Source organism: Lynx canadensis, chromosome C2, assembly GCF_007474595.2.
Source record: "Lynx canadensis isolate LIC74 chromosome C2, mLynCan4.pri.v2, whole genome shotgun sequence".
In the NCBI taxonomy this organism is placed as follows: domain Eukaryota; kingdom Metazoa; phylum Chordata; class Mammalia; order Carnivora; family Felidae; genus Lynx; species Lynx canadensis.
The window spans coordinates 156296697-156322899 of NC_044311.2; the positions used below are offsets into that span (position 1 = coordinate 156296697).

Below are 26203 nucleotides of genomic sequence, written 5' to 3' on the forward strand. Positions count from 1 at the left end.
GGATGCTTAACCGACTGAGCCGCCCAGGCGGCCCCAGAAAGCTCTTCCTTTCTTAAATAACGTCTCTGTCCGGTATTTATGTGCCGTGGAATCAGGTCACCTATTTACGTGTATCGCTCGCTGAATACAAGCACACTCCCAGAGGTTTGCACCGCTCCAGCGGGAGCCGTACCTGTCCCTCACCCTTGCCCCCTCCTCCTGGCGGCTGGACCGCTGTCCCACTTTCTGTCTGTGGATGTGCCCCTTCTGGAGGTCTCCTACACGCAGAACCCTGGGGTAGGTGACTGTTCGTGTTCTCCAGGCTCGTCCGTGAGGCGACAGGTGTCCGTGCCCCGCTTTAAGGCTGGCGTAGGGATACACCACGCCTCGCTCGTGCGTCCGTTCACTGATGGACGCAGGTTTGTGAGTCGTGGCTGTCACGAAGGTTGAGGCTGTGAGCATCTGTCTGCACGTACTTCTGGGGACCATTTGCCCGTTTTTCCCAGACAGATCCCCCCAGAGGCACAATCGCTCGATCGGAGAGTAACTCTGACCACGTGAACGGCCACCAGTCTGTTTTCCACGGTGGCTACGCCGTCCTGTCCCTGCCAGCGGGGTGGGAGGGCTCCCCTTTCTTCGCATGCTCATCAGCACGTGTCGTCTGACGCGTCTGCTTTTTTCATCCTAACCGTCCTGGTGGGTGTGACGCGGGATCTGTTAAAAAAACGAAATTCAACTGAGTACACTGGAAGGCCTACTTGGTTTTGTTAAATGACTCGTGAATTGGGCGGCATCCCATCTGGAAAGTAGAGGGGGCTCTGCCAAGCTGAAGGAGAAAAAAAGGCTTTTAAAGACAGAGAGAGAGCATAAAAAAAAAAAAAAAGAGAGAGAGGAATTTGTCAGCAGCGAATGCCTTGGGTTTAGGCAAGGTTGCCCTTCTGAGGGGAACAGAATGGGTCCATCGGTAAGTTTCCCAACATTGGCCAGGAAATTCCACGCTGGCCGGCTGAAGGCTCCACTCCAGGGTGGAAAGTGCAGTGAGGTATTAGGTCTTGGTGTACTGACGTGGGGCGTTAATGGAAGACACCCCATTTCGGGCCTGTTTTTCTTCAACAGAGCTCGTTATGGTTCGACTCAGAGATGACTCTTAACATGGAGGCCACAGACCCCCCGTCCTGGGTGAGCAGGGCTGGCACACTTACCCTGTTACGGGCAGATAGTGAATAATGGAGGCTTGGCAGCCTCGGCGCCCTTGTAGCGTGAGAGCCGCGAGGGACCCCATGTGCAGGGCTGGGCGCGGCTGAGCTTCGGCCAAACTTCAGCTTCCTTCGTGGACACGGAAAATGGGATTTCATGCAATTTTCACAGGTCATAACGTATCACTCCTCTCTTTGCCCCAACCATTTAAAAATGCAAAACCGGGGCGCCCGGGCGGCTCAGTCTGTTGGGCGTCCGACTTCGGCTCAGGTCACGATCTCGCAGTCTGTGAGCTCGAGCCCCGCGTCGGGCTCTGGGCTGATGGCTCGGAGCCTGGAGCCTGTTTCAGATTCTGTGTCTCCCTCTCTCTCTGACCTTCCCCCATTCGTGCTCTGTTTCTCTCTGTCTCAAAAATGAATAAACGTTGGGGCGCCTGGGTGGCGCAGTCGGTTAAGCGACCGACTTCAGCCAGGTCACGATCTCGTGGTCCGGGAGTTCGAGCCCCGCGTCGGGCTCTGGGCTGATGGCTCAGAGCCTGGAGCCTGTTTCCCATTCTGTGTCTCCCTCTCTCTCTGCCCCTCCCCCGTTCATGCTCTGTCTCTCTCTGTCCGAAAAATAAATAAACGTTGAAAAAAAAAAAATAAAAAAAAAAAAAAAAAATGAATAAACGTTAAAAAAAAAAAAATTAAAAAAAAATAAAAATGCAAAACCTGGCTGTGCAGAGGCGTGCAGCGGGCCAGACTTGGCCCACGGGCCCTCGTTTGTGGACCCCCTGCCCTGGGTCTGTGCCTCTCAGATGCGTGTGTGCGTAAGAACCTCCTGAGGCCTTGCTGAAACCGAGTGCCGGGCCCGCCCCCAAACACTGTGACTCACGGGCTGGGCAGGGCCTGAGAATCTGCATTTCAGACAAGCCGCCAGGGGTGTGGGTGCCGCTAACGTCAGAGACCCCACTGGGGATGGGAAGCGTGGAGACCCACAAAAGGTGGGTGTGCTTTGGGGGAGGGATGCTTTGGAGCCCAAGGGGTCGGAGGCTCATTCCTAGGGCTTAGGGATGGACCCCCGTGTGCCAGGGGACCTCCCAGGACTCAGCACAAAGAGCTAACACAGCCCAGGGTAAAGGCCTGTGGGGAGAAGCCGGGCATCAGGAACACAGTCCAGAGCCGCCAGGACCAGGTTTTCATGGGTCAGCTGCAGGGGGCCCACGGTGGACAGGGGTCCTCCTGCATGGCGGGACGGTCCCCTGGGAGGCCGGCGGTCCTGCCGGCTCACGAGCCTGGAGCGAGGACTTCACCTGGGGCACCCGTGAGGGCCGAGAGCCCGCGTCGGAGCCTCCTCCTACTTCACGTTTTGCCCTTGGTCACGCCTTGACCTGGGGCTGGCCTTGGTGGCCGCCTCAGTCTTGTAGGGCTGGGTTGGCAGGACGCGACGCGGCCTGGCTGGGGGAAACACGCACGGGGGGGCCGGCGGAGCCAGCCGCCGTGACCTGGGGCGGGGGCGCCCCCGGGAGAAGGTGCGCAGCTGTGCGCGTGTCTGCGTGTCCGCTCGACACAGGCTGCTCAGGCCAGCGTGGAAAGCTGACTGGCCTCGCTGCATCGGGTTGACTCCGGAGGGGCTGGCAGCGGGAGGGGGCCTGGAGCTGGGGCAGCACGAGAGCCGGCGGTGTTTGTGGGGGGCTTTGAGGTGCACGGTGTCCGGGGGACCCACCAAAGCACGGCACCATCGAGGGCCGGTGAGGGAGCGTCTGGGCCGCGGCCGGCCGTCGGGGAAGGCCGTGTTTCACGCGTGTGCCCTGGTGTCAAGGCCCCGACTGTCCTGCTCTCCCCCCAGGCTACCCACACTGGAAAGGTCAAGTGCTGAACTCCAATGAACTCCAGGAGCTGTACGAAGGCCTGAAGCTGAACAACGTGAATAAATATGACTATGTGCTCACGGGTAAGTGTCAGGGGGAGCTGGGTGCTGGACCCGTGGGCCTCGATCCGGTGGGGCTTGGGCTTGGGGAGGGATCCCCCCCCGCCCCCGGGCTCCACCCTGGCCCCTGCCTCCTTTGAGGACAGATGGGCTGTGCCGCCGAGAACTTGGTGGTGCCCTGATGACGGCCGTGCCCCAGTCGCGTGGCCTTGGATGCCCGAGGCCCATGGTGCTGTCTCAGATGAGCCGTGTTGGGCTTCTGGGACCCGTGTAGGGTCGGAGGATACGCGGGGGGTTGGCAGTGAAAACACCCAGGTAAGCAACTTGCAGCCACTTGGCACATTGGTTCGTGAGTCACCGTAACGGTAAAAATATTTATTTGCATTTATATACGTAGTTAGAAGTGAATGTACTTACTATTGAAAACAGAAAAGAGGCGTCCGGGTGGCTCAATCGGTTGAGCATCTGACTTCGACTCAGGTCGTGATCTCACGGTTCGTGAGTTCGGGCCCCGCGTCGGGCTCTGTGCCGACAGCTCGGAACCTGGAGCCTGCTTCGGATTCCATGTCTCCCTCTCTCTCTGCCCCTCGCCCGCTCACACTATGTCTTTCTCAAAAATAAAAAAACATTAAAAACGATTTTTCTAAATAAAATGGAAAAGACAAAAGAAAATGTTCTTTGTACACCTATCACTCATGGCTTTTTCCCTTCGTTTAAAACTTGATGGGGCACCTGGGTGACTCAGTCAGTTGAGCATCTGACTCTTGATTTCGGCTCAGGTCATGATCTCACGGTTTGTGAGATTGAGACCCCTCATCGGGCTCCATACTGAGTGTGGGATTCTCTCTGTCTCTCTCTCTGCCCCACTTGTGCGTGTGTATGCACTCTTTCTCAAAAAAAAAAAAAAAAAAAAGATTCTAAAAAAAATAAAATGAAACTTGACTTTACTTTTGGGAAATGCGTAGTGTCCCCTCAGGGACTATAGATATTGAGGACACTTTGTCTTAACCCTGGTCACAGGATCTGAGAACTGCCTGCCCTTCTCAAGAGCAGAATGGGGTTTTTTCGTTTGTTTTTTAAGTTTATTTGAGAGAGAGCGTGCGCTTGCTTGTGAGCAAGGGAGGGGCAGAGAGAGAATCAATCCCAAGCAGGCTCTCTGCTCTGTGTGGAGCCTCACGTGGGGCTCCATCCCACGACGGCAAGGTCACGACCTGAGTTGAGATCAGGAGTCGGACACTTAGCCAACCGAGCCCCCCCGGGCGCCCCTGCAGCAGGTGGTTTTGGTGGCGCTTTTTCTCCTTGGGCCGCGGCCAGGATGGGAGCCTTCTGATGAGGGTGGCCCGTGCGTCCCCCCCCCCCCAGGCTACACGAGAGACAAGTCCTTCCTGGCCTCGGTGGTGGACATCGTGCGGGAGCTGAAGCGGCAGAACTCGGGGCTCGTGTACGGTAGGTGCCGGGCTTTCCCGCGTGCACGCTGGGGCGCCACCTTGTCCGGTGGGGTTGACCCGGGGAGCGGGGGCTCGACCTCCTTCCTCCCGGACGCCCCTCCTTCACGTCCTGCCTCTCCCGGTCCGAAAGCTCAGAGCTCTGGGAAGGGGTCAGAACGTCCTCACGGTGACCCTGGCAGAGAAGTGGGTTATATACGTGCTGTCATCCGTGTCCACGTGTGCCCGTGTGTGCAGTGTGTTGGGGGGGGGGGGCTGGGTGGCCACACTTGACCCCTGAGAGGATGGGGTGGATGTGCATGTCGTGGGCGGCTCCTGGCCAGTGAGGGGTGGGGGTGGGGTGATGGTGGACACCCAGCTGGGACAGAGCTGAGGCGCACGCCGGGCCTGTCCGTCCCACCCCCCGGGGCTGTGGCGCCAGCCCTGAGCGTGTCCCACACAGAGGCCTCTCCGGGCAAGACACATGTGGGACGCTTCGGTTACTCTTTCCCCTCTGGGACTCAGACGTGCACATTCAGGCCTCTGCAGGGTCCGACCACGTGTGACACTTCTTCCATCCTGGCGGGAACCCCAGTGTCCTGACGTGTGGGTCCCCCCGTCGCGAACGGTAGCTGGGTTCGGGGACCCCTGCGGTACCGGTGCGTCCTTGCTGCCTCAGCCGCGCAGACTCGGGGGCCTTCCCTGAGGCACGGGCTTCCCAGGTGTCCGCGCCGGTCCCCACCCTCAGCTGGCCTCACGGCAGGTCCCACACGGCATGTGGACCGTCGCGGGAAGGGAACGTGCTTGTGCGGGGGCCGGAGGGAAAGGGGATGCTGTTCTGTGCCACACTCTCGAGAAAGGCGCAAACGATTGTCAGAAATCGATCAGAGTAGTTGGCCTCGGACCACAAACGTGGAATCCAGGAAACGAGGATCGGCCGCACACGCGAAATTTAACAGCAGAAATAAACGTTAAGCGTCCTCCTCTCGGGAGCCTCACCCTGTGCTAACAGATGCCCTTTCTGCCTCCGCAGTGTGCGACCCCGTGATGGGCGACAAATGGAACGGCGAAGGCTCCATGGTTAGTGATTTCAGGCACGTTAATCCAAGTGCACACGTCTCGCTGGGCGAGACACCGCTCTGGGGGTGCACATCATCCTTGCCGGGAAGCGGGGTCGGCAGACGAGGTTTTCTGTAAAGGGCCAGAGAGTAGATGTTTGGGGCCATATGTCTCCTGGTTCAGGCTCCTGGTGGAGCCTGCGACTCTCGATCTCAGGGTTGTGTGTTTGAGCCCCACGCTGGGTGCAGAGATGACTTAAAAATAAAATCTTGGGGGTGGGAGGGAGGGGAGGGTGGGTGATGGGTATTGAGGAGGGCACCTTTTGGGATGAGCACTGGGTGTTGTATGGAAACCAGTTTGACAATAAACTTCACATGTTGAAAAAATAAAATATAAAATCTCAAGAAAAAAGTAGTCACAGTTTGCAGACAAACAGACACGGCTGTTTCCTAATAAAATCCTGCACACGGACCCTGAAATTTGAATTTCCTGTAGTTTCTGTGTGTCACAAATGTTCTTTCTTTCCTGTTTCCCCCTTAGCCGTGTCTTAGCAGACGGGCCATAGCTTACCCCCCCTGACTAGTGTAGGGCGGGGTGCCGTCAGTCCGCTGGTAGGAGTCACCCCGTGGCCAGCAGGGGAGCTTGGCGTGTGGGGCAGGGAGGGCGCTGGCCCCGGCCCTACCCCAGGACCCCGGGGCCTTTGGGTGAGCGCGTGCCGGCCTGGCCGCAGGGCACCAGCGTCTCGTACCCGCGGTGGGGCTCATGGCGGGTCTCCAGCCTGGACCGCGGGGCTCTCAGCAAACGCTCGCTGGCCTCATTCCCTCTGCTGTACGCGTCAGCCTGTGTCCCTGTCGCCCTCTAGTACGTTCCGGAGGACCTCCTTCCGGTTTACAAAGAGAAGGTTGTGCCGGTAGCAGACATCATAACCCCCAACCAGTTCGAGGCTGAGTAAGTAACTTGAAACCACGGAAGCTTTCATATCTCCCCATGGGGAGGGCTGTTCCGGAGCCGGTCAGGCCACTGAGGCCCTCCTCCTGAAGTCCTGCCTCAGGGGGTGGGGGGCCAACCCGGTGCCCTGGCCCGCCAATGACGGTGGGGGTGGTTATTTTCACCCTGACTTCCTGTGGTCGTGCTGACCCCCAGCCGTTTTCCCCAAGCAGCACAAGCCTTTGGGGACAGAAAGGGGAGGGGCTGAGGGCATATGTGGGTGACACCGGCCATGGGATGGGGATCCCACGCCACCTGACGCAGGCGGCCACCTGGAGCTCCAAAACCCACGTGGATGTCGGTCACCCTCACTGGCCACTAAGTGGGGCTGTGTGCTGCTGTCCCTTGCTGCTATTAAATGTTACCCCTGACTGGTCCTTGGGGGCATCACGGGGCCAGCAGACAGTGAGTTCCTGTGGGGATGGGAGGGGGTCCCCGGAGCCACCGGAGCTTCGGGGATGTTTCCAGCAGGACCCAGAGAAGCAAGGTCTCACCGCGCTTCATCTGCCTTCCAGGTTACTGAGCGGCAGAAAGATCCACAGTCAAGAAGAAGCGTTAGCGGTAAGGAGACCTTCTGAGGCCTGGTGTGGGACAGGTGCACCGCTCGTGGTGGGGAGGGGACAGCCACAAGCCCTCGGGGAGGGGAGATGGGCACCCCAGGTGGGCAGCACCCCGGCTCCCAGCCAGCCGCCCGATGGGGCCTGAGGGACGTGCTGTAGATTCTGTCTTAGCCACTGGGTCGGGCAGCTGCAGCCACAGTGCTTGTCTGGGTCCGCGTAACCCCCCGCCTGCTCTGCGCACAGCGGCTGTCCCCGTGGGAGCTTCCCGGGGCGTCCGTGACAAAGTGCCACAGACCGGGTGGCTGACAACAACACAAGTGCGTTCTGTCCGGTTCTGGGGGCCGGAAGGCCAAGATCGGGGTGTCGGTGGGACTGTCTTCGGCCCAAAACCTGCAGGGAGGCACCCATTGCTTGCCAGCCTCCCAGCTTCCGGCAGCCACTGGCCATCCTTGGCGCCCCTGGGTTTGTAGACCCGTCACCAGCCTTTGTCTGTGTCTTCAAGGGGCCCCCGCGGTGTGTGTCTGTGTCCTCGTCTTTCTTGCTAAGGGCGCCAGGCAGATAGGACCCAGGCCCACGCTAGTGACCTCGTCTCAGCTCGAATCTGCATGGACCGTGTTTCCTTTCGAGGAAATCAGAAACGCTCGGAGGTTCTGGGCTTAGGGTTCCAGCGTCCGTCTCGGGGGGACACAGTTCAGCCCGTGGCGGTCACGGCATTTAGTGAGTGCTTGCTGTGTGCCAGGTACCGTGAATCCAGCTTGCCGGGTGCGGCTCTCCCGCGCACCCATGACCTGTGTGTCTGCGGAGAGGCGGGGGCCGGCCTCCACGGGCAGCAGGGGCCGGCCCTCCAGACGCGCTCACCACCACCCCAGCCCATGCACGGTCAGAGAAGCAGGGATCAGAAACGGCCAGTCAGGGTCCGTCCGACACCAGCGAGAGGGAGTGCGCGTGTGCCCATATGTGGGGTGGTGTGCGTGTCTGGGCACACGTGTGCAAACGCCTGTGCGCGTGCATGCGTGCATGAAGAGATTTATGGCCAGGAGCTGGCTCACACCTTTGGGGGTTGGCTGGGCACGTCTGGAAGCCACAGGGCCCGCTGACGGGAGGGGCGGCTGGAAGTGAGGTAGGCAAGGTTTCCTCTCCAAAGCTCTTCAACTTTCCCCTGTAGAACTTGTTGCCTGCCTGTCGTTTAACCTCTCACATGGAGTCCTGGGCCACGTGTCCCAGCAGCAGACCCGGGTCCCGCACACCAGGGCCCTCGCCCCGTCATGGCGAGGCCTCATCAGGCGCGCACGCTCTCTCCATCATCCAGGAAACAAATCCGAGCGCCAGGTCTGGTCCTGGCCACACCCGGGCCCGAGGGTCTGTGGGGCCTCTGTTTCCCCAATGTGCAGAGGGCTCACTGTGGCAAGGGGAGGAGGGTGCCCTCCTCTCTGCTCCGAGGGTCTCGCTCTGAGCTGGCACAGTACCCGGGGGCCTCAGAGTCAGGTGACACCGGGACAGGAGAGCAGGCGGTCTGGGGTCACAGGTGACCCTCCTCTGCTGTGCGCCCGTGTGCTCCGAGGACTGCAGGGCATTCCCGGTGTGTGCCTGTGTGGTGCCCCGTGCAGGGTGGGGGCCGAGTAGGAGACACGCTCCACGCGTGTGGCAGGGACACGTTTCCCGCAGCCTGCCCCAGACTCTGGAGCGGAGGGTGCCTGCCGGCACGGTCACCAGCCCAGCTCTGAGGCCCTTGTACAAGGAGGGAAGGAAAAGCCACTTGCAGAAAGCTTGTTCCTCGTCACATGACCCCCTGGCCTGTCTTCTCCCCAGCCCGCAGGCCCCGGGCTGACGAGGGGGGGACGTAGCCACGTGCTAGGACTCGGGAGGCTTCTCCTGGGCCGGGGAGCCTGACTCGGGGTCCACACTGGGCCAAGATCAGACGCTCTGAACGCCTACGCACGCTTCGGGGTCCATACGCGAGCCTTCCCGGCTTCCCACAGTGAGCCGTGTGGGGCGGGAGGCCCGAGGGGCTTAGCTGGCGTTGCCCCCATGGAGGCGAGAGGAGCACCCCTCTCCGGTGTAGCTGGTGCTCTCCCGAGCCCCCGGTTTGCCCAGCGGGTATTTTGTCCCGACGTGTGTGTTGTGGGAGGCCGGGGAGCCTCCAGCCGCCAGCGTGTTGCCGGGCACACAGCGGGAGAGCTTCACTGAACGAACAAGTGAGCGAACAAGTGGCTTCCCAGAGTGGACAGGACGTGACAGCCTGATGGTGGGCCTGGTTTTGCCGCCCTGGAGCCAGATGAGAAAGGACAGCCAGTCTGGGGCCCGGTTGACGCCTTCCTCTGGAATGTGGGCACAGGAAGAGCGTGGGGCCCGGCAGGTGTGCTCGTGGGAGGGAATCGGGGTGGTGGCTCTACGCGGCCAAAGCTGCCACTCGGCACGCCCGGGCTGGCGGGGGGCAGGCGGGACCCGGGCGCCATTCCTCGTGTTCTCGGCCTCTGGCGTCCACTCCGTCAAGTCAGACCCCGTAGCAGGGCGTCCTCCCGCCGGTCGGACCCGACTGCTCGGGCTGCTGGGAGCCCTGGCGCAGGGGTCCGCGGCGTGGCTGACGCGGTCCTGTGCTCCGGCAGGTGATGGACGTGCTGCACGCCATGGGCCCCGACACGGTGGTCATCACCAGCTCTGACCTGCCCTCCCCGAGGGGCAGCGACTACCTGATCGCGCTGGGGAGCCAGAGGATCCGTAAGTCCTGCGACCCTGGCTCCCTCCTGCCTCTTCGCCGCGGCTTCCTGGAGGCCTCCCTGGCTTTAGGCTCCGTAGGGAAGAGAATTCGGGCCTCACTCAGCAGGCGGTCGGTGTCCCGAACTCCTGTCACCCCCTAAACACACTGAGAACAGAAACCGAGAGAGGGTTCTGTGAGTCGAGGTGTGGGAGGCCTCCCCGCGGTCACCGAGCGGCGAGCTCTCCGTACCCATGACAGGCCGTCGGCTCGAGGAGAGCGTCTGTCTTACGGGCTCAGGGTCACGTGGATGGCCCGGCTAGGGCCCGGGGCTCGGGGAACCAGGCGTCCACACCGTCCCCTCGCACAGAGCCGGGGGCGCCTGTGCGGCCTCACCTGTCGACTGTCGGTTCACGTAAATACCGCCTGGGTTGGTGTTTTCTGCGGGGTGCTGAAATGACACAGGAGGCTGGGGTCACACCCGCTGCGCCAGAGAGCACGGAGCTCTCTCACCACTCCCTCTGTGTCTTCGGGAGAGCATGCCCCTGTGCACAAACCCATGCACACACCTACATGCACACCTACGTACCCTCGTACGTGCATACCCATGTGCCCCTGTGCATACCCGTGTACCCCCGTGCATGCCCCTGTGCGCTCCCATACCATTTCATTAAGCTCACGGCCCCCACGGCTGTCGGTGTCCTTGTTACTGTGCCGGACTGGGGCTCCCTCCGCACCCGGTCACACGTGCTGGTCCCTCACGCCCAGCTGTGCGGTTCTTCTCCCCCCGGGCCATCCTGCTAGGGGTTCTGGCGTCTACTCCCTCCCTTGTGACAGGCGACACTAGCCCTCCCTGCCACCATGCGGGGGAGGAGCGGGGAGGAGGGCAGGCTGGCTCCCAGACGAGGGGCTCGTTCTCTGCTGGCCCAGGGTCTCGGGGCCCATCGGCTGTGCTCTCCTCCAGGGAACCCCGATGGCTCTGTGGTGACGGAACGCATCCGGATGGAGATGCACAAGGTCGACGCGGTCTTCGTGGGCACCGGGGACCTCTTTGCCGCCATGCTCCTGGCATGGACACACAAGCACCCCAACAATCTCAAGGTCAGCAGGATGCGCCCCCGCCCTGCCCCCATCGGGGACCATCTGGGTTCTGCGGGGGCTCAAACAGGCCACCCGTGTACCACACGCTGGAGTCGGCCTGTCGGGCCGCGGAGCAGGTGTGAGCCCCGGGAAGGCGGAGCCTGGGAGGGGTTACCGCAGCCTCGGTAGGTCCGGAACTAGGAACGTCTCCCAGAGAGCAGCCCGGTGTAAGTTGGTCCTAAGATGTCATCGCCCCGGTGAGTCGAGAGACTCAGAGGCTGGGAGCCCCCTCGGGGGCGTGAGGGACAGGGCTCCGAAGTCAGACTTGCAGAGGGGCTCAGCTCTTGTCAGGCACTGTCTGCGCGTCTGTCCGTCCCTCCCCCATCCCTTGCTTTGTGTGTAAACGTCCACAGATGCGTTTGTACGGAGATAAAGCCATTGTGTGCGGGCTCTGCTGGGTGAGCAGATACCTTGCTACCGATTCTGTCAATGGGGGTGTGGGGTGGCGGGGGCCGCGTGCCCCCGTGGTTAAGCTCCGGAGTGATGGCTGCGTTCTGCACGGCGTGCGGGAAAGTTCCTTCGTGACGTCAGATCGTGCCGTGGCCTCCTTCAACGTTGTTGGAACCACGCAAGTGGACAGCTGTGCACGAGGCTGTCCCCGGCCCCTCTGTTATTTCCTTCTCCACTTACTTGGTGGCCGTCAGGGCCTGCCTCCCGTCTCTAGAACGTGCTCGGGAAGGGCAGCCGTGCAGGGTGGTTAGAGAGGAGCCACGCCCCTGTCTGTGCTGGGTCCACCGAGGGAAGGAGGAGCCCCAGGTCGGGATCTGGAAGTGGATGCCCCTAAAGCTGCCTCTGCCTGCTGGAGGCTGGCACGCCCCTCCCATCCCATCAGTTAGCTTGTCTGTGAGACGCAGGGCTGGACCGGAGCCCTGCCCCTCTTACCTGCCCCCCCCCCCCCAGGGACCAGGGGGAGCGCAGACCTGCTGTGTCCTTACCTCCCCCCCCCCCCCCCAGGGACCAGGGGGAGCGCAGACCTGCTGTGTCCTTGCCTGCCCCCCCCGCCCCCCAGGGACCAGGGGGAGCACAGACCTGCTGTTGCCGTTGGCAGCCGTGGGCTCTTCCTCTGGTACCGGGCACCTTGGCCATCTGGTGCGCAGTGGAGACCTTGTTGCTGGGCCACCTGAGGCCAAACCGGGTTCGGCACATCCCCGGGTCGGGCGGGAGGGGGGTCCACTCGCTTCCCCGGCTCCTGCTAAGCCCCGGGTCTTTGGCTTTGAGGTGCCAGTAAGCAGTGACCTTGGCCGACTTTGGGGTGGGAGTCATTTTTGACGAAGACTCTTTACAACTGATTCCTTCCAGAAACACCTATTAAGCGTCAGTACCGACGAGTGCTAGAGCCCAGCCCTCCCCTAGAGGGCACGGTCTGGAGGAAGGTGATTAGTTTTAGTATGCAGGCATCTGCTCAGCTCTCCAGGGAAGGTTGGTGGGGAGCATGTGACGGTAACGCCAGTGCCCCGCTGTCTCGGGGCAGAGGCAGGGTCTGGGTGAACGGAGAATCCCATCCAGGCCCTGGGCAGCGCCGACCACGTGCGCGCGTCTCCCGCCCTGCAGGTGGCCTGTGAGAAGACCTTGTCGGCCATGCATCACGTTCTGCAGCGGACCATCGCGTGTGCAAAAGGTACCTCCTGGCTGGGCCCCCGAGCCCACCCGCGGAGGGGGCAGGGGGACTGCACTGAGAGCAGAGCGGGGAGGAGACGGCAATGAGAGCGGAGGGGGGAGGCGGGAGGGAGGGAGCCGACGGCGGGGTCCCGAGGCTCCCTCCACCTCTGCTAGCCTGCGGAGCTCGGGCCCCACACGGGAGCCCCAGAGGGGACGTGGACCGTCAGGGCTCAGGCGAGGGAAGGGGGCACGAAACTGGAGTGCCTTCTGGTCTGTCCCTGTCACCCACGCTTCGTCTTGCAGCCCAGGCAGGGGGAGGACTGAAGCCCAGCCCGTCGCAGCTGGAGCTGAGGATGGTCCAGAGCAAGAAGGACATCGAGAACCCGGAGATCGTGGTCCAGGCCGCGGTGCTGTGAGGGCCCGCGCGCCACCTCCCAACGCACAGCGTGTCGGTGTCTCCATCGTCGTCCCTGTGAAAACGTAGCATCTGCCTTAGAGCCGTGACCGAAACTTGATATTTTTTTCTTTCGTGAGTGTCCAGCCTCAACCGGTCTTAATTGTGAAAACGTGCTGGTCGTGCTTTTTAAAAGTCACAAAGCGATCACAGAAATCTGTAATTCTGGGAACCCCGCTCCCCGTGGGCCCCCCGGCGGCGTCCCATCCCTGGCGGGCGAGGGCCGGGGAAAGTCCTGGAGTCTGTGCGTCCCTGAGGAAGGGTTGGGTTTTAACCATCTGCGTCTGGGCGAATCCTGCCAAATGCCTCTGTTGTCGTTGTGACCCGACCCCCTTTGTTCCTGCTTGAGAAGTCTCGTTTGTCACCTAGCTGTGGGGTAGGTCGCCGGGGACTGCGTCACTGCGGGAACAGGTCGAGACCAGCTGGCCCGGACGCGCACCGGGGATGAGGAAGGGCTCCCGAGGCTGGAACAGTCCGTGGCGAGACTGGCCCGTTGTGTTCCTGCCGGAAACCTCACCTGGTCTGTGGCATGCCGGGTTACGTCTGCAAGCTCGCCACCCTTGGCTGGCGACAGATGCCTCGTGCCACGTGGTCGTGCAGAGACGGGTAGAGGGCCGTGGATACCATTGGCATATTTAACCCCACGAGCCAGTCACCCTGTGCGCTCGCCCCTGCCCGCTCAGTCCTGCCTTCCGTGCCACCGGAAGCCGGGGTGCGCGAGGCCCCCTGAAAGGCAGCCGCAGCTTGAGCCCCTTCTCCGAGGAGAGGGTGTTGGCAGATCGGGGGAGGGGCCGGGGCAGAGCGCCGGGCTAGCAGCTCTCAGACGCCTCGGGCTGCGACACCAGGCCAGGCGTCTACTGCCCGGGGCACCCCCAGGCGTGGCTGCAAGCCAGGGTGCCCCTCTCCGCGCCACCCTGGGGAGAGCAGAGGTCTGCCTCCCCCAGGAGCCTGCGGCCGGGAGGGGACAGAGCCTGCAGAGTGGGGGGGCCCCCTCCCCGTCCCGCAGGCGGGTCCTCTCCTGCAGCCCGCGCTCTCCTCTGCAGCAGGGCCAGTGTCCCCAGGATCCCCCCAGGATCCACTGCCACCTCCTGGGCAGGGCGGTGTTCACTCTGTTGCAAACTCCCCGAAACAAAGAAATACCAGCGTCCGTGCCGTTCCACCTGCTCTTCTTTCTCCCCAGTCTGTCCACGTCCTGAGTGTCCGCTCTCGTGCGTTAGCACCCGGCAGCCCGTGCACGGGCCATGGTATCTCTCTGCGACGAGATGCTGGAAAACCCACCGTGAGGATACCGTGTAGGGCGTAGGGGCTTACTCTGTGTGTACCATGGCCTTGGGAACACTGCAGACGCCGATCCTCTGTTCTTTAAGTTTTATTTCAGGGGCTCAGGCTTCGTGTTACACTTGATACTTTTACCTCCCCCAACTGTACATAGAACGATAGTTATTCCGCCCCTAAACTTCCTGTGAAACTGTGAGCTTTCTGGCTGGATCTCGGACGTTCTCGTCCCAAGTTCCTCCGACCGAGAAGCCCCGACCGCCGGGAGTGGTGGGGTCTTGAGCCCTCTGCCCCCAGCAGCGGGACCCCGGCATCCCAAGAGCCCCTGCAGGGCGCGGGGCTCCCGTAGAAACCGCAGCAGCTTCTCCCAGCGAGCTGCGCTGGCCGCGTGCTGCTGCTGAGCCCACTGCCATCCTGGGCCGGGTCCTGCGCAGACACGCAGGCCCTGGCTTGTCTGTGCTTAGAATTTCCCACCCAGAGGTCAGCCGTGGTCACTAGCAGCGGGTTTTTCTTTCTTTCTTTCTTTTTTTTTTTTTTTTTACATAGGTTGGGTCCAAATTAGAGTAAATCTTTGTGTTTACTTCCCATAGTTTAGTAACATGCAAAGTAATAATTATATATTTTAAAATGAGAAGTGTATCAGTCCTAAGTCGCCTGCTTATTACCAGAGTACAGATTTCAATATGGTTTTTCAAAGCTTCTGTAGGCCTTAAAGATGAATTACAAACTACTCTTTTTTTAAAACCATTTTCAAATTATTGCCAAGTCTTGCTAAGGTCATCGTGGTAATCTGCGTTATTTTTTAATGTATGTCAGCGATGGTAAAAATGATGCTTTGTTGTGCTGTTCTTGACCTTGTCGGAACCAATTTTTTAAATGTCGTGTAACTTTACAATGGACTGAGCCTGGTTTGGCGTGCTTTTCGTGTTCAGAACGGAGGCCAGGGCGCCCCGCCAGCAACATGATGCCTGAGTCCCCGTGTCGATGCAAAATCCCCCTCCTCCCCACCTTCATCGTCCAGGAAAGTAATGCTGTGTGATGGAGCCCCCGAAGGGTGAATCCTTGCCTCTGGGGAGCAGGCAGGTGGGGCAGGGCCAGGCGGGCGGGGCCCTGGCCTCACTGGGTGTCCCAAGGCCACTCCTGACTGCCATTCCCTCCTTGCTGGACCTCACGTTCACTGCTAGTTGAAATGTACAGTAAAGGAGGTGACAGCGTTCTAGCTGTTGGACCTGCGCTGTGAGCACGCCCCCTCCTTTATCCCTCCTGCCCTTTGATGGGACCACCTGCCCCAGGGCATCGGGGCTGCGTCTGCCTGAATCACAGGCACCTGTGAGCACTCTGGATTCCGGCACCAGAATAGCCAGAATCTCTGTCTTTCTTCTCTGCCCCCCAGCAGGTTGCTGGGGTCCCCATGGGACAGGGTTTCTGTAGGAACCGCCCACCCTAGCACCTGCCGGGGCCGGAAGGCGGGGAAGGAAGTTTGAATGGGCAGAGGGGCGAGTGTGCAGGCCAGGATGCTGCGAGTGGGGTCCTGGCTGTCTGAGTCTCATGGGAGCCGCGGGGCCCCCAGACGCCACTCTGCCCCCAGAGGGGCGTGGCCACCAAGCCCACCCGTGTTCATTCCACACCAGCTCCTGCCGACCGGCTGCAGGTGATTTCTCTCATCCCGTCACTCCGTGAACTGTTTACATTAGGACTTCCTTCAGAGCCGGGTCCCGTGTGCTCAGAGGGAACACGTTAGATGCCTGTGCCGGGTGGCACTCAGAAGGACCCCCATCCCTGGGAGGGCAGCTCTGGGAGCCCAGGAGACCTCCCACTTCATTTCTGCCCCGAGGGTGCTGGTCAGGCTGGACCCTCAAAGCACAGTGACCCAAGTGCACACTTGTGGCCAGGGAGCTGGTGTTGCGTGTGTGTGTGTGTGTGTGCTGCAGTCTCTTTGTGGCAGGGGCGGTCGGGTGGTCGGGGGGCCTTTGAGGGTGAAAAGTGTCAAGAACCTTGAGTGCTTGTTTATAGAGCCCCCTCCAACCCCCCCCCCCCCCCCCCCCAGGTTGCAGAATCCAGCCCTGCACTTCCACCCTCTGCCGGCAGGGGGCGGGGCAGGCCCCAGCCTGGAGCTTGCACACATCGCCACCCCGTGGCGTAGTGCACGGGGCTCTAGTGCTAGTGACAGGCACTGTGTCCCAGGCTGGCCTCAGTGCTGCCCCATGGTGGCCAGGTTCCTAAAATCCCGGGCTTCCGGTGCATGAGTCTCCCCGTGGACTTCTGCAGGTGATTCTCGGTGCAGGACGTTTCCTGTCTTACTGAGGGGAGACTCTGACCAAAGCACAGGGTCTTACAAACCACATTCCTGCCTGTCTTAAGAGGTCGTGCTCACAGACACCACCCACCACATGTTCCTTTGCTTAAGACGGAGTTTAACGAGTTAACTTTAGTTCTGACTTCGAGAATATTTCCAAGCTTTGTATGAATGTTAAGTTCTTCCTAGAATTTTCTCTTTAAATTCTGGCAGAGTAAACAGCTGTTCTAGAAGCTTTCCTGCTGTCCCAGGAGAGCAGAGGTTCAGTTGCTGAACCCTGGCTGCAGATGAGCCCTGGGTGGGGCAGCCCCCACACCACGGTGGGCAAGTTTCCACCTTCTGCCTCCGGAAGCCCATTGTGGTGGGAAGATACTTCCTGAAGCCCCTGACCACTCCCTGTCCCGGCCGTCCCTCGTTGCCCTGCAGGTGTCCTGGGGAGCCGGATGGCCAGGGTGCAGCAGAATGGGGCTGATGGTGAGGAAGGCCTACCACCCTCTGTCTGCTCCGCGGAGCCCGGCGGTCTGGGGAGGGAGCGGGGCGCACCCCACCCCCACACTGTTCCGAGCTGTGGGACAGGGCCTCTGGCTCCAGAGAGCCACTACATTTCGTTTCTCGTGCGGGACTCGGCTCCCGGCATGAGGGGGTGAGTGCGGCGGGGCGGGAGAGAGGGGCAGAAAGGGAGAATTGGCGGGCTTGGCAGCGGCCTTCAGGACATCCCGAAGAGCACAGGTGGGGAGCGAAAGGTGCCTTGGTGCACCCTGCAAAGTGTGTGGGCCTGTTGTCCTGACGGGTAGCACAGATGTTCCTGTTTGGGGAACTGAAAGTGAATTCCTAACGTACAACGTGTAGGCTCCAAGATGAAGAGTGTGTGGATGGTGTTTTGAGTGCTTTTGACTTTATGGCTGCATACTTTGTGATGTCGAATTTTAGTTGGGATTCCAGCCAATGACTGCACGACTGGGCGGACAGGAGGGTTGAGGTGCTGACTCAGAGCCCAGCGGGTGCTGGCCTGGGCCTTCCTGGAAATTAACTCAGACTGTGGAGGCTGTGTGACCCCCCTCGGGTCGGAGCACGTTGCCCCTGGGGCCCGGCTGCGGGGGAGGGCCAGGGGGTGGTTTCTCCAGTGCTGGGGTCTCCAGCCCTCCGTCCTGTGCACGTGTTTGTAAAGTCCCTGTCAGCGCTGTAGAGGCCGTGTCTGTGTGCTGGTCCTACTGACTTATGATTATCCGTAAATAAATCTTTTTCTGGCCATGGTGTTGAAGTGCAATGATTCCTCCCGCCTCAGGAACCCCCCGTTAATTATCCCCTGGTACCCGAAGCCCCTGCCACCAGCCAGCCAGCCCAGCATGGGAGCTGAAAAGCATGGGAGCTGAGGCCGTAAACATGTATGTCTTAAGGGAAAGAGATTGCCCAACCCACCCACGGTGGCCCAGGTCCTGTCGTCCCGCCCACTCTGTTCTGTGCCCTGGGGGCTGGCCTCTAAGCTCCTCTTGCGGGCAGGGATCCCAGGAGGGTGGGTTCCCTTTCTCAGGCCCCGCCCCCAGCCCCCACTAGAGTCCAAGGACCAGCCTCATCCCTGATGAATGTCACTGCTCCTGGGTTTCAATCCCTTCACACCTGGGTGGTGACAGCCGGTCCTACAGGCCGGGCAGGTACTGTGCTCCCGCTGTGATTCACCCACACCTTTGTGAGTAGCTCCCCAGGCAGTCTCCAGAATGCCAGGCCCCTTGCCCTGGAAGGAAAAGCAGGAGAAGGGTGGGAGAGAACGAGGGATCTGCTTCATGTCTGGAACACCTTGAACTCCGCCTCTCCACCCCCCTGCTGACTCCTGTGCCCCGTAGCTGGCCCGCAAGGCCCTCCTGGTGGACGACCCTTGGTGGCTGCTGTGGCACACTTCCACAAATGCAGTGGCTTAAAGCGACTCTGGAGATCAGACTTGTACAAATAGGTGGGCGGGGCTGGGTCCTCTGGAAGGTTCCAGGGAGAACGTGCCCAGCCTCTTCCAGACTTTAGAGGGGCCCTCATGACTTCACAGCCGTGGTGTGGCTTCAGTCTGACCCCGACCCCTGCCTCTTCTTCTGAGGACCCCGGGATGACATTGGGGCCCCGGAGAGTCCGGGATCACCTCTCCAGCTCAAGACCCTTAGCTTAATCACATCTGACAAGTCCCCTTGCCCTGTGAGATAACATCCACAGGCTCCGGGCACTGGGCCAGGGATATCCCGATATCCCGGGGGGACATTATTCATCCCACTGCCTCCTGTGATGGGGATGGGGGTGAAGCCCAGTGAGTCCCGACACGGTCACCTTTCCCTCTCTGATACTCCGCATGAGATGTCCAGCAGAGGACACGCACGGCCTTGAACCTCAACCATCAGGAGGATTCCTGCCGCAGACGTCCCCTGGGGAGGGCGGGAAGCCTGGCCTCAGGTGCAGGCCCCACCCTGGAGACCACACTGGCCGGGGCTCCCTCAGGCCGAGTTCCTGGAAGGGAGCCCGGGCCCCACCCTTGCACTAAGTGGTACGGGGGGAGGGGGTGCCCTCTCAAGGGGCAGGTAAGAACAGGAAAAGGGACAAGGCAGGGAGAGGGGGAGAAGATGCATGGCAGCGTGTGACCTAGCTGGCCAGGTGGTCAAGCGGGGGCATCCCTCCCGTCTTCTCCAATTGGTCGAAGTTCACCCCACTGGGGCGGGCACCCCTGGGTTTTTGAGGTGTGCTGCCTGGCCTCGGGCAGGTGTGGGCCCCACTGGGTTGGACGCTGGAGCAGAGCCGCTACGGCAGAGGCCAGGGCAGGTCGGGACGGACAGGCGAGGGGGGCCCAGTCCCAGGCCCTGCAGAGGTGAGCCGAGAAAGCCCCGAGTTAGAGAAGAAGTACAGCCTCCTGCGTTATCTGGTCACTTTGTCAACTGCCTGCCCGGTGCCAGCCACTGGGGACTCCGTGCCCGTGGCCAAGTCAGGGGAGTGAATGACCAAAATATCCGCACCAGTAATCCGGGCTCACAGACCAACGTGCGGGGGAGCGCCAGCGGGAAGGGCGCGTGCCGTGTAGTCCCGAGAGGTCACCCGGGTGTCTGCGAAGGGCTTGTACCTGTTTGCATTCCCGGCCCGCAGTGGGGTTAGCAGGTCCGGACGTTTGCCTGTGGGGCAGGACAGAGACCGGCACCCACTGTGGTTTCACTCTGCTCTTCTCATTGTGTGGACGTGTTACAGATTGTCGTGGCTGTTCAGGTCTTTGCCCATTTCACTATAGAATTTTTCATCCTTTGCCCCGCTTTTTTTTTTGAGAGCGAGAGAGCGAGCGAGTGTGCGCACAGGAGCGGGGGAGGGGGGCCCTTACTAAGCCCTCCTCTTCCACTCACTCCCGAGTGTTGTGTTTCTCCAGGACCAAGAAGGCTGCTACAGGGACCGGTCCCACCGCTGGGAGTCAGACCCCAGTCCTCATGCTCCCAGGGTGGGACCAAGCACCCTCTCCCCGGGCCAGCAGGGGGGCACCTTCCCTCCCCCCCCCCCCCCCCCCCCCCCCGCCCTCAGCTGAGGCTCCTCCTCTCCGCCTGGGATTCTCGGCGAATGTCACTCTTCCCAAGGCCTGACCCCACGCCCCCACTCAGGCTGAACAGGTCAGTGCGCCGTGCATGCCCTGCTTCTGCCCTGGCAGAGCCTCCCCAGCTCGGACCACACCCCGCAGCACCCGGTCTCGGAGTGCTCCCAGAACCCGGTGCCGGCACAGATCCAGCCAGCCGGCTCACAAGGGAGCAGACGCACGTTGGCCTAGAGATAGAGGATCAGATAACTGATGTAACTTGTGCACTGGACACAATCGTTGGTGTCACTAATCCGTCATTACCAGGCGGGGTGCCTCGGAGGCCCTAACGGAGCTGCCCGGAAATGGCATTAATGCACATTTTCTGTCCTTGCAGAAGCAGGGCCGTGGCTCCAGCATACAAGGGCTGAAAAAAAAAAAAACTAGAATTCTAGGGGCGCCTTGGTGGCTCGGACGGCGTCCGACTCTTGACTTCAGCCCAGATCATGATCTCATGGTTCGTGGAGTTCGAGCCCCGCACTGGGGCCTGCTTGGGGTTCTCTCTCTCTCTGCCCCTCCCCACTTGCTATTTCTCTCCAAATCCATAAGAAAAAATTAAAAAAAAATTAAAATTCTAGAGGAACGGGTGAGTTTCTCTACAGTCTGGGTCTGGAGACGGGCTTTTAATCTAGGACTCAAAACAAATTACAACTTGGAGAAGATATTTGTGACTTACTGAGGCAGACATTGCTAATGTGTCAATAACTCTTAGAAGTGGGGGGAGGGGCACCTGGGTGGCTCAGCTGGTTAAGCCTCAAGACTCTCAATTTTTGGATCAGGTCGTGATCTCAAGGTTCATGGGATTGAGCTCCTCGTCGGGCTCTGTGCTGACACTGTGGAGCCTGCTTGGGGTTCTCTCTCCTCTCCGTTAGGTCTTCATTTCAACCCCAGATTGCTTCACTACCAAGAACAAGAGCCTGTTGGGAAAGCTCTTCATTCTTCTAGTTCAAGAACGGAGATTGGGACACACACAGCTGGCATTAAGGTGTTCTTCTTGCCACTTAAATTTTTTTTTAATGTTTATTTATTTTTGAGAGCAGAAGGAGGGGCAGAGAGAGGGAGACACAGAATCCGAAGCAGGCTCCAGGCTCCGAGCGGGCGGCGCAGAGCCCGACGCGGGGCTCGAACCCACGAACCGTGAGATCACGACTTGAGCCGAAGTCGGACGCCCAACCGACCGAGCCCCCCGGGCGCCCCTCTTCTTGCCGCTTTCAAGCTGCTTGCTCACCCTGCGGCCCTGGTGTGCTCTTCCTTCCCTCGCCATCTGGACAGCCCGCGCCTTGCACTGCCGACCCGGCACCAAGCGCCACACGCCGCCGATGCAGAGCGGTGTGGTGATTTGAGACCGACTCGAACCCTCGGGGACGGTTTTCTGCCATGACCTGAACCACACAGACGTCTCAGCCCCTACTCTTGCAACGATGCGCGTGCTCTTTATTTGCAAAACAGACACAGGGCAAACCACTGTACTGCCTTCGCTCATGGCGGGGGGGACCCTGTGTCGAAAACCGGAGATGTGCCGTTGCCCAGATGCTCAGAGGCTAAGTTCAAGAACCTTCCAGGTGGATGGTGCTCAGTGAGGCCTCACAACTATTCTACACTTACACGTACACCTATGGCGTCCTCTGCACACGCGTGTGTGTTGCTACTGGGGCGTAAGGGTGGTGTGTGAGCGCGTCTAAGTACATCCAGAGCTAATGCTCTAGAATCAGATTTGCCCAAAGCCTTTTATTTTATGGGGGAGACTAAGGCCTGGAGACAGGACACAGTCAAAGCTGAGCGTGGGGAGCTGTGGTTGGAGCACAGGCTCCTGGAGTCCTGGGTCTACCATCCACTTGCGGGGGACCTTGAGCGACTCCCCCGGGAGGCAGCTCTGTAGGTAGAAGAGGTATCCGGCCAGCTCAGGCCAGTACGTGACCCAGGAGGGGCGCCACGTGGCACAGCGGTCACGTGGCCGTCAAACAACCATATTAGCACGCCACTCTCACGCTTCCTGACGCTTCTATACGGGACTGTGGTTTCCGACGAAGCCAAAAAAATCCAAAACGAAGGAATAAATTTGCCAAGACTTAAAAATATGTATTTAAAAGAGAATATAAGCCTTCTTTGAAAGTAATTAAGATTGCTGGTTGGGTTGACTTTGTCTCTCCCAATGCAAGTCAGAAGAGCTGCGCGACACCCCCCCCCCCACCCCCAGTGAAGAAATGGCACCCGTTTATGACCCCAGACGTGTCCACAGAGGACAGAACCACACGGACGGGCCATGTTCAGAGCGGGAACTAGAAATACGCCAGTTCGTCGTGCCTGGCTTTGTGGGTCTGATAGCTGGACAAGGCCAAGGGTTTGTTTTCGTGCGGGAGACTCTGAAACACTCGAATGTGCACAAACTCATCATCATCGACTTGAACCTGGAGACGGACAGAGAGGAGAGAGGCCAGTGAGGGGCAGGCCGGAGGACCTCTGACCCCAAGTGCCCCTGCTGGACCAGCCTGCATGAGGAGGGCCCCGGATAGGGGCGGGGCCCTGCCCCCCCAACCCCCCCCACCCCCCCACCCCCGCCCACGGCTGACCCTCACCTTGATGAAGTAGTTCCTCCCTGCGACCACCTGGCTCCTGAACTCCACCGCCTTAAAGGTAGTGTACTTCTTATTCTCCTGCTCCTCTAGCTGGGGCTTCACCTAGGGGAGGGGACAGAACGGAGAACTTAGTGGCTTCCCTCCTCACACAGCCTAGTTCTCCTACGGAACGTTACAAACGGGATTCCTGCGCCTGCCCGTTCCAGATCTTCTCCAGCAAGAGCGTTCTTGAGAGCGGAGAGGGGCATTCTCTACACGGTCAGCTCTACCGATAGAGTGCGGAAAGCTCCTTAAGTCTACCGGCTCCCGCGATAGTGCTGGAGCAAGTCATTGGCCCTTCGTGTTCTAGGCATGGGTGATTTTTAAATTTCCATCATGACAACTATGTACGAGTTGACGCCCCGTTTTCCTTTCCAGTTCACAGCCGAACAGTTTGACGAAGAGGCTGTATGTAATTATTCCCTCTTTTTTTTTTTTAATTTTTTTTTTCAACGTTTATTTATTTTTGGGACAGAGAGAGACAGAGCATGAACGGGGGAGGGGCAGAGAGAGAGGGAGACACAGAATTGGAAACAGGCTCCAGGCTCTGAGCCATCAGCCCAGAGCCCGACGCGGGGCTCGAACTCACGGACCGCGAGATCGTGACCTGGCTGAAGTCGGACGCTTAACCGACTGCGCCACCCAGGCGCCCCTGTAATTATTCCCTCTTAAAATTCGAAATTTTAAACTAAGTTCAGTCATAGATTTAAATTTCCCCTTCTAGTCTAGAGAGGTCATGAGTGTCTTTGCGGCTCCTCTCCGGAGGGCATTACAGCCTCCAAATGTGTCCCCAGACACCGGAGGTGGCAGGCACAGGGCTTCGCAGGTAAAATGCACTTGACTGCATGTTTATTTTATTCTTAAATGTTTATTCATTTCTGAGAAAGAGAGAGAGAGAGAGCGTGAGTGGAGAAGGGGCGGGGGGAGGGGGCAGAGGCTCCAAAGCCGGCTCTGAGCTGACAGCAGCGAGTCCGATGCGGGGCTCAAGCTCTCCAACAGCGAGATCATGACCTGAGCTGAAGTCGGAAGTCACCCAGGTGCCCCTACTGAGTCTTAAGATGTAGAGCCTTTGGTGGGGCGCCTGGGTGGCTCAGTCGGTTGAGCGTCCGACTTCAGCTCAGGTCATGGTCTCGCGGTCCGTGAATTCAAGCCCCGCATCGGGCTCTGTGCTGACAGCTCGGAGCCTGGAGCCTGCTTTGGATTCTGTAACTCCCTGGCTCTCGGTCCCTCTTTCCCTCATGCTCTGTCTCTTTCTCTCAAAAATAAATAAACGTTAAAAAAAAAAAAAGATGTAGAGCTTTTGGGCAGAAGTTGATCCTTATCTTATCTGTGCAACTCACGGTGTTCATTGCGCCAAGTGCCTTTCTCCAGGGTGGGGCTTACCTGTGTCTAAATACTTCCTGGAGCCCCCTTCTTTGTGCAAAACGCCACGCTAGGTCTGCAGGGAATGGACTCTGCTGACAGTTTACGAAACGGGGGGGGGGGGGGGGGGGGGGGGGGGGGGTGGTTCTGGGGGGTGAGTGCCACCCCCACAACGGCCCAGGGCTTTGGGAGGGATTCACCTCTCTCTGTCTGCTTCAGGAGGGGCCGAAAGCCCCAGGCCGCTGGCAAAGAATGGAAAGAAAACCCAGGCGCCAGGTGGCAGAACAGGTAACGCGGCAGCCTCGACTGCCAGGCCCGGCCCCTCCCTACAGAGTGGGAGCTCATCGTCCCAGAACTGACCAGGAGAAAGACGGGCTGGGCTGCAGCCAAGGGGGCACAGAGGCCCAAGGCCCAAGCGCCCAGGGCTGGTGGCGCTGCTCACGGGGCGGGGGCCGGCGCAGAATGTCTTCTGACCCGGGGTCAGTCACAGACGCTCCCTTTGCGTGCCCCAGAGTGCTCCAGAAAGGAGGCAGCACCAGGTGCAGAGGTGGGGATTCTCCCCGCCCCTGTCCTCTTAGACACCTCCAGCAGACCGGCTGGCCGCCTCGGTGCCTGCCAGCAGCAACACCTCCGCCACAGGTCACTTTCACACCAAATTCAGGAGCAAATGACCTCACACCCGCTCCAACTCCCCTGACCAGAGAGGACCCTCCGGTCCCGGCGAGGAGGGGCTGCGGGGGCAGGGCCGGGAGCCGCGGCCCAGGCGGGGCTCGCGCAGCAGTCCCTGCGAATTCCTCATTTCACGGGTCTCGTGGGGCTGAGTCACCAGCCCGCACTGCGGTCGGGCGGTGGAGCCACCCGAGCGAGGCCCGGGGCGGCCGGGGGGCAGCGGGCTGGCGGCAGGGGAGGGGCGCCGCGCCGAAGGAGCCGTTCGGGTGCTTCCGCCCGTTCTGGCCCCGACCGGCCCGCTCGGCCCACCCTCCCACCACCTGCCTGCGGCCGCAGAGGGGAAACCGAGGCGGGGCCCCGGGGACCCCAGGTGCAGGCTCGCACCCGCAGGCCTCGCGGCCGGGAGCGCCTTCCGGAGCCCCACCCGCTCCCTCCTACCTGGTCGGCGATGGCCTGGGTCTCGGCCGTGGCGGGCTGCGTGGCGGAGGGCGCCCCGCACATCATCCTGGCGGCGGGCGGAGGAGCTGCGGCCAGAGGGGAACCCCGGCCCGAGGAGCCCGCTCCGCTTAAAGCAGGCGACGGTCACGTGACGCTAGGGGCGGGGCGGGGGCGGGGCCTAGGGCCGGGGGCAGAGGCGGCGTGGGGCGGGCCCTGGGGGCGGGGCAGGGGGCGGGGCTGTGTGGGCGGAGCGGGGCCTACGGCCGGGGACCGGAGCGGTGCTGGAGGGGCGGGGGGCAAGGGCGGGGCTCGGCCGGTCGCCTACCTGCCCCTAGGGCGCGCGTCTCGCGGGCGACATCCTGGGTCCCCCACTGCCCGCCATGTGGGTGTGGTGTCGTCCTTCTCTGGCCGGTCAGGTTGGGGTGGGGGCTATCCTGCAGGGAGCAGTTGGGGGCAGGTCCCACATGGGGTTGGGGTGGGCTCTGTAGGGGACTGTGTGGAGTCTGCCCTGTACAGGGCAGGACGCAGCGTTGGAGGGGGCGGGTGCGGGGAGCGGAGGTACAGGCAGGTGGTTACCTGGACCTGAGATGACAGCTGCGGAAGGGCAGAGGGGAGAGAAGCTCGTACCCAGCCAGGACCTGCAGGAGCTGGGGACCGGGGCAGGAGGCTGCCGGGGCATCCCGGAGTCCAAGATCAGACCCTGCCCGGCCTCAGGCCCCTGTGCAGTCAACTATCCTGCACCCCTCATCTGCAAGGCCTGGCCCAGCACCCCACTTGTGCCGGCCACTCTGGAGGTCACCAGCCTGTGACCCAGAGGCACAATGGAGCGCTCGTGTGTGTATGTGTGTGTGTGTGTGTGTGTGTGTGTGAGCAGAGGAGGCACAAAGCCATCCCAGGATGGGGAGGAGACAGCTGCCAGGGCTTCAGGCTGGGCGGGGGGTGTGGTCAGATCCAGGGCGTTAGGAA

At 60.7% G+C, this 26203-nt stretch overlaps 2 protein-coding genes across 2 annotated transcripts in view; one reads left to right on the plus strand and one right to left on the minus strand.

The window, feature by feature from the left end:
* PDXK (pyridoxal kinase) overlaps positions 1-13152 on the plus strand; it is a 28305-nt gene extending 15153 nt beyond the window's left edge. The window contains exons 3-11 of the mRNA XM_030328810.1: positions 3004-3108; positions 4447-4530; positions 5542-5588; positions 6430-6515; positions 7070-7115; positions 9721-9832; positions 10774-10910; positions 12501-12567; positions 12852-13152. Of these exons, the coding sequence (XP_030184670.1) occupies positions 3004-3108; positions 4447-4530; positions 5542-5588; positions 6430-6515; positions 7070-7115; positions 9721-9832; positions 10774-10910; positions 12501-12567; positions 12852-12964 (797 nt within the window). The 3' untranslated portion in view covers positions 12965-13152. The remainder of the gene's footprint in view (positions 1-3003; positions 3109-4446; positions 4531-5541; positions 5589-6429; positions 6516-7069; positions 7116-9720; positions 9833-10773; positions 10911-12500; positions 12568-12851) is intronic.
* Positions 13153-22207: 9055 nt separating this feature from the next.
* CSTB (cystatin B) lies at positions 22208-25354 on the minus strand. Its single transcript, XM_030328821.1, has 3 exons — positions 25238-25354; positions 22730-22831; positions 22208-22561 (listed from the first exon to the last, which is right to left on the minus strand). Exons 1-3 carry the CDS (start codon positions 25301-25303, stop codon positions 22433-22435), a joined length of 297 nt encoding a protein of 98 aa, XP_030184681.1. The 5' UTR covers positions 25304-25354; the 3' UTR covers positions 22208-22432.
* Positions 25355-26203: the final 849 nt, after the last annotated feature.

What these genes read in the sequence shown, in the direction of transcription:
- CSTB (XM_030328821.1), bottom strand. Translation starts at nt 25,303, where the DNA reads ATGATGTGCGGGGCGCCCTCCGCCACGCAGCCCGCCACGGCCGAGACC. An exon ending in CCCAGGCCATCGCCGACCAG is followed by an intron (nt 22,832 to 25,237) that starts GTAGGAGGGAGC and finishes CCCCTCCCCTAG; the next exon opens with GTGAAGCCCCAGCTAGAGGA. An exon ending in GGAGGAACTACTTCATCAAG is followed by an intron (nt 22,562 to 22,729) that starts GTGAGGGTCAGC and finishes GTCCGTCTCCAG; the next exon opens with GTTCAAGTCGATGATGATGA.